Raw genomic sequence first — 6788 nt, 5'->3', positions numbered from 1 at the left:
GGAGGCGCCAATTTCGGGAGTTGGAAGTTTAGTAGCCATCAATTAAACAACGGGTGGATGTAGGGCAGTGGATTAAATATGTCAGCGTAGGCCACCAAGATGTTAGATTTGTTCTTTGGGTTGTGGAAGTTTGTGTAGTTTGTCCGTTGATGAACGCTGTGCTTTGGCTTCTGTTACTGTGCACTGGCAGTATAACGGTCAGTGTTTGCTGTGAATTCTGAAGGTAGGCAATACTGACCGCCAGCTCCTCACTGTAGTCAAATGTTACATTTAATGTCCGAGTAGTTAGTTTTGTATTGTTTTTTCTTTGTTTAATATATACTGTATTTGAAAACAAACAAAAAATAAATAAATAAATGCGTTAATGAGAAAAGTTAACACGGAGTGTTTGCTGTGAATTCTGAAGTGTTTGCTGTGAATTCTGAAGGCGAAACCACTGCACTGTCGAGTGATCAGAATAAACAGTCTGAACCGCCATGTGTGTCAAATTCCTGCCTCAAACGTCGTTCCGACCACAACCCTTAAGGAAAACACAACGCAGAGTTTTCGGAAGCAGCGAGGTGTCATCTGACATTGACAGGGTTACACATATATGTTTATATTGTCATTGTTGTGAGTCACAACACAGTGATCATGTAACAGGAGACAGATAATCTGTGAAAAAAATGGAGCTTCTCTGCCTTCTCCCAGTCTTAACTAGAAACAAACAATCAGAGTCCGGAGGCAGGTCTAAGCACTTGTCAATCACAATCTCATGGCACTCATTCCCCTTGCTGAGTGCTACGGCTACAACTTTTCTTTGTCAGCTGATCCTGTTGTGAATACTAGGTTAGTCAGCATAGCCACCGATGATGGCGTGTAGTGGTTTTTCTGTAATCCCAAGTTGTTTTTCCTCCATTAGCACACTGAACATTGCATTCATGAGGTTCATTGATATTTGTAAGACTCTTCGCTATGATAGGTTGTTTTTGGTCAGTAACGGTGCATTTCCTCAGACAGCAGTAGCAGCTCATGGACGAGGTGGAAGAGCTTGATCTTTTCACAGATTATCTGTCTGAAATTGTTAAAACATGGTGACAGTTTTAACAGATAAGTAAAACACAATCTTTGCAAAAGTTACACACTGCAGCTTTAAGGTGTGAAAAAGAATTACTATTATGCACCCTGTAAAGGAGTAAATGAGATAAGCCACAATTCATAACATTCATAGGAAAAAATACAATGAATGCTGATTTTGTAAAACTATCTCTATTGGAACAATATCTGATCAGTTCATCTCTGAAAAACAAACTTGACAGCTTGAGCAAATGTGTTAACCCTATGCATGAGATTTATGTTCTGCACTTTGAGGAACTGAATATTTAGCAACTCTAGGCAATAGGAAGCTGTCTTTACCAGATGGTTTCAGCAGATAATGAATATTAACTGATAGCCAAGAAGCTTCCAGGTAAATAGTGCTGTCTAGATCATTAGACAGAAAACAGTATGACCAGATACAGTCATTTTTTACTGAAGTAGTGGTATTGAGAAAAATGGTGTCTTAATTTGCTTGAGTTGTCCATTTGTGACAGGAAGTCTCCTCCTTTTTCTGTTCAGTGAATGAAGAGATGATTTCCACTGAAATGAACCATTTAGCTCCATCTATCACTTCCCACAAGCAGCCAAAAAGAGAAATCTACAAAACCACTGAGGTCAGCCAGAATATTTAATTTTTTTTTTAAATTTGCTGAAAAATCTAATACACTGTCCTAACACCCAAGATATTTAACTCACAGTTGAATAAAACAATAGTTCATAATAATTAACTCAATGAGTTATGCATGTTTATAATTTTTTACAAGATAAGTAAAGGATTTACTCAGGAGTTCCGGTTATTGGCAGAGACACTCAGAGGGAAAAGTGATGAATGGGTGCAGCAGATTTTAATAAAAACCATGGCTGATTTCATCTGCACACTATAAAAATGCAAACTAAATGCCTCTGAAGGATATGTGGGATTTTTCTAGTACTACGTGGAAGGAAAAGGGAGTTTCTGGAAGGGTTTGGGTGGAAAAGAAGCAAGGTTGAACCCCTTTCAGTGTGTCAACAATTTCCATAACGTGACCTCCTGAAGCCATCCTGAAAGGAGATCCTGCCTTCAGAACAGCAATGCTTACAAAACATATGTTTCAGGTCACTAATGACAAGGCTTCTCTCAACAAAATGACTCAATTCCAACTCAAATCAAATGATGGAAGTTCAGGTGGGTGTGGGAAAACACATACATGTAATGTAACTGCCACTAAGGACTTTTGGGTGAGCATATTTAAAGATAAATGCTTTTTTATACATATATCATATATTATGTTTAATGTTTTTACAGTTTTCACTTAATTATTGATCATTAATTTATGTTGTTCTCCTAGCAAATGGCCTTTTATGAGGCCGTTTACTCCAGTTAATTAATTGTTTTCAATGTTTTAATTGCTGTTGTTTTTATGTTAGTTTTTGTCTGCATTTGCTGTATAGCACTTTGGCCAATGGTGCTGATTTAGATGGCTTTATAAATAAAGTTGTATTGTGTTGTATTAAATTAGTTGATGATTATTTTAGTAACTGACTCATCGAGATTAGTTTGATTAATCACTTCAGCTCCAAATTAAAGTGAAAGCTGTGGGTATGAGTTGATATGTAGCCACAGCAGATGGCTTCCAGAGGCTGCATTCCAAACGGATGGAGTAACCAAATGTCCACAGAGAAAAACTGACGAGAAACTGACTCATTTTCTCTTCATTTAACAATTTAGCCACTGAATCGTCATTTAACGTTTCAGTGACTGGAGCCAATATAGAGACCTGGAAACATGGAATTTGTAAATTTGTATCAGAGAGCATGGGCTGCTAACCTGTCTACCTCGATTTTAAACTGCTGCCACAACCAAGAAGCCAACAGCCTTCCCTAGTTTTCATTTCTTCAAAACTACAACTATTTAATATGGCATCACAGGTGACGTTAGACTAAACTAAAAGCTGGCTGGTAGTACTTACCTGGAAAGGGAAACTCCCCCTGCTTTCCCAATAAGCTCCTCATGGTGAAGGACAGCATCATTCCAAGGAACTTCTAGGAACTTCAACAGTGTCTGCATCCATTTCTCAGGATGGAGGACCAACTGTTCATAGTGCATAGGTAGGCACTTGTCCACTGCCTCCAAGCACTGAGTGTACATAGTTTCTATCGCCCGATTCCACTTGGTCAGGCAGTCGCGATAGCTGCCCAGGTCAAATCCTGCAATGGTCACTTTCCGTGAGATCATGGAGTGAACCGATGCCCTCCCATCACGAATCATAAGCACAAACTTGGCACGTGGGAAAATCTTGGCCAGGTAGGAGAGCGACTTCAGTGCAAACGGGTCCTTATTGCAGAGGAAGTTTGCCGGCTCGCCGTGTTTGACAATGATTTCCAGTAGGAAGGCCTGCATGGCAGCGTCCAGCACCTCATCTGTTACACCAGCCTCATCCAGGCGCATCTTCTCGCGTCCTGAACGGCTCCACATTTGTTTCATGGCCAGGATGCGGGGAATGACGCGTGTCTCCTCTCCACAGCGCACCTCAGGGTGGGCATCTAACATTGCTCTCATCAGTGTGGTACCGCTTCTGGGCACACCCCCTATAAAAATCAGTGGCATGTCTTTGTTGTAAACAAACGGTGTGCTGAGATTCTGGCCTGTCCGTAAGGTGGTCCGCATGCTGCCTCCCAGTGCGGACAGAGGCAGGACTCCTCCTGGATGGCTGCGCTCCTCAGAGCGATGGTGACAGTCCATTGCATGCCGGCCAAGGTAAAAGACGGTGACCGAGCTGATGACCAGGCAGGCCACCAGCAGGTTCTGTTTCAGCTTGCCAATCATGTCGTTACTCTCCAACACAGTGGAGTGGTTTCTCCTTGGGGAAGGAAGAGGTGACTTAGGAAAAGGGCAGAGGAAAAACAACTGCAGGGTAGCTAAGTTTTCCACCCTTTATGGCCGTCTGCTTGGAAGCCAGCATGGATGAAACTCCTTGGTCCACAGCAGGTGGCGTGTCCCCAGCTCCATGAGGCCTGTGGTGTGGCACAACATAAAAACCACCATTAGTTTGAAGTTTATAGTCAAAGAATTCAAATGCTAACAAGGAACTGAAAACACTGAGACGTAAGATATTGACTGGAATCAGCTGATTTGAAGCCTAATTGACTCTGATTCGTGATTGACACTTGAGCACTACCAGGTCACACTAACAACAAACCTAATATGTGGAAGTTGTTCCTGCAGAAAGAAATATTCACCTTGGTTGGTTTTACCATCAGTAAAGTGTTAAACATTCACACAGTTCTAAAAGACGGAGTCCATTTGACCCCGTGAGCTTTTTACCTCGTGCATGGTCCCAGCAGGGTCATAGTGATATCGTGCCCACTTTTATGAGTTGTTTCTTTGTATACGGCTTCAGGAACTGTAAGGAAGATGGGACTCCCATATGGTTTCCACATTGTCCAACCATGAAATTCCTGACAGTCGCACTAAGACTGCTGGACGGTTATTATGAAGTTCACCTCCCTCAGACTGATGTGTATATGTATAGGCATGTCAAAATAAACAATTAATCGCATGATAAATTAAAAGAAACTCAATAAATTTAATTTGCTTGATTTATTGTTTTTCTCTTTTTTTCCTGTCATTTTGCTACAAACTGAATGATAAAAGTCTTCAGTCTGGTGCTTTGGTCTTAACCATCCCTTTTTTTGAATGATAATTTTGTTTACAGAGATTTCATAATTTATTTCATTTGTTGTTTTCTTTATTTATCTTAGAACATTTATCTAGGATAAATGTGCATTAGAACATTTAAACACCATCCATCCATCAATCCATTTTATTCCGCTTTATCCGGGGTCGGGTCACAGGGGCAGCAGCTTTAGAAGGGTGGCCCAGACTTCCCTCTCTCCAGCCACTTCTTCCAGCTCCTCCGGGGGAATCCCAAGGCGTTCCCAGGCCAGCCGAGAGACATAGTCCCTCCAGTGGATCCTAAGGCCACCAAAACGGATCCCCTCAACACCTCAGCTGCGCCTAGAAATTCTGTCCATGAAAATAATGAACAGAATTGGTGACAAAGGGCAGCCTTGGTGGAGACCAACTCTCACCGGAAACGAGCCTGACTTACTGCCGGCAATGGGACCAGACTCTGACACCAATCATACAGGGACCTGACAGCCCGTATCAAAGGGCCCGGTACCCCATACTCCTGGAGAACCCCCCACGGGGCTCCCCAAGGGACACGGTCGAACGCCTTCTCCAAGTCCACAAAACACATCTAGACTGGTTGGGTGAACTCCCATGCACCCTCCAGGACCCTGCCACCAAGGAGCTTTTTAACCACCTTGGCGACCTCGTGCCCAGAGATTGGAGAGCCCGACCCAGAGTCCTCAGGCTCAGCTTCCTAAATGGAAGGCATTTTGGTGGGATTGAGGAGGTCTTCGAAGTATTCTGCCCACCGACCCACAATGTCCCGAGTCGAGGTCAGCAGCACACCATCCCCTCCATAAACAGTGTTAGAGAGGAATGCTTCCCCCTCCTGAGACGCTGGACGGTGGACCAGAACCGCCTGAAAGCCATACGGAAGTCTTTTTCCATGGCCTCTCCAAACTCCTCCCACCCCCGAGTTTTTGCCTCAGCAACCACCCGAGCCGCATGCCGCTTCGCCCGCCGGTACTCATCAACTGCTTCTGGAGTCCCACAGGCCAAAAAGGCCCAATAGGACTCCTTCTTCAGCTTGACAGCATCCCTCACCGAAGGTGTTCACCAATGGGTTCGAGGGTTGCCGCTGCGACAAGCACCAACAACCTTGTGGCCACAGTTCCGATAAGCTGCCTCGGCAATGGAGGCACGGAACATGGTCCACTCAGACTCAGTGTACCCACCCACCTCCCCCGGAACGTGTTTGTAGTTCTGCCGGAGATGGGAGTTAAAGCTCCGCCTCATAGGGGATTCCGCCAGAGGTTCCCAGTAAACCCTCACAACACGTTTAGGCCTGCCAGGTCTTACCGGCATCCTCCCCCACCAACGGAGCCAACTCACCACCAGGTAGTGGTCAGTGGACAGCTCCGCACCTCTCTTCACACGAGTGTCCAAGACATGCCGCCACAGATCCGACGATACGATGACAAAGTCGATCGAACTGTGGCCGAGGGCCGCTTAAACATGCTTAAACACTTTAAGGTTTAATAAATTTAAAGTTTATTGAACTTTGAGAACGTGTTCTCGCATTTTTATGCCATTATTACTATTATATTACTTGACCATGTTCTCAAAACAACAATGTTACCGTTTAGCATAATAAGTTCTGGGACAATTAATCGTCCAGCAAAATTTATTATCATGACAGGCCTACATATGTAGTAATGATAACAGCATTAAATATGCCAACTGCCACAACTCTGTAATGACCTGGTCTTCGTTGCAATTTGGAAAATACTTACATTACATGGACTGCTCTCCCAGGTTGTGATGTCACCAATTCCTTGATCCCTTCACAACAGGAAAGCTAAAAATGGTTCCTGATAGGAAAACAACAATAATAGGGCAAAAACCAGAGAACAGAAATTTCAATAAATCCCTGATTTAAAAAGAGGTCATATCATGTCGGAGAAAATAAAAACAATCATTGGGGCCTGCCATTAAAATGCATAGGGAGTGCAGTGACTGACTTGCTGTGGTTGGTTTAACCCAGTGGTTCCCAAACTTTTTCTTCTGCGCCCCCCCAGTGGTTTCCAAACATTTTCTG

General features: G+C 43.6%; 1 protein-coding gene across 3 annotated transcripts in view; it reads right to left on the bottom strand.

Moving 5' to 3' along the window:
- The window catches only part of tpst1 (tyrosylprotein sulfotransferase 1), a 110765-nt gene that overhangs the window by 66810 nt on the left and 37167 nt on the right, over positions 1-6788 (bottom strand). For 2 of the 3 annotated variants that reach the window (XM_007565572.2, XM_007565570.2), the window contains exon 2: positions 3027-4071. In XM_007565572.2, the coding sequence (XP_007565634.1) occupies positions 3027-3883 (857 nt within the window). In that variant the 5' untranslated portion in view covers positions 3884-4071. Of the gene's footprint in view, positions 1-3026; positions 4072-6483; positions 6562-6788 lie in introns of all 3 variants that reach the window. The other variant, XM_007565571.2, reaches the window with a different exon arrangement.

The sequence above is a fragment of the Poecilia formosa genome, unplaced genomic scaffold, assembly GCF_000485575.1.
Source record: "Poecilia formosa unplaced genomic scaffold, Poecilia_formosa-5.1.2 Scaffold179, whole genome shotgun sequence".
Lineage (NCBI taxonomy): Eukaryota > Metazoa > Chordata > Actinopteri > Cyprinodontiformes > Poeciliidae > Poecilia > Poecilia formosa.
Note: the sequence above shows the minus strand (reverse complement) of the source record. Positions and strands in the feature narration are given on the sequence as shown.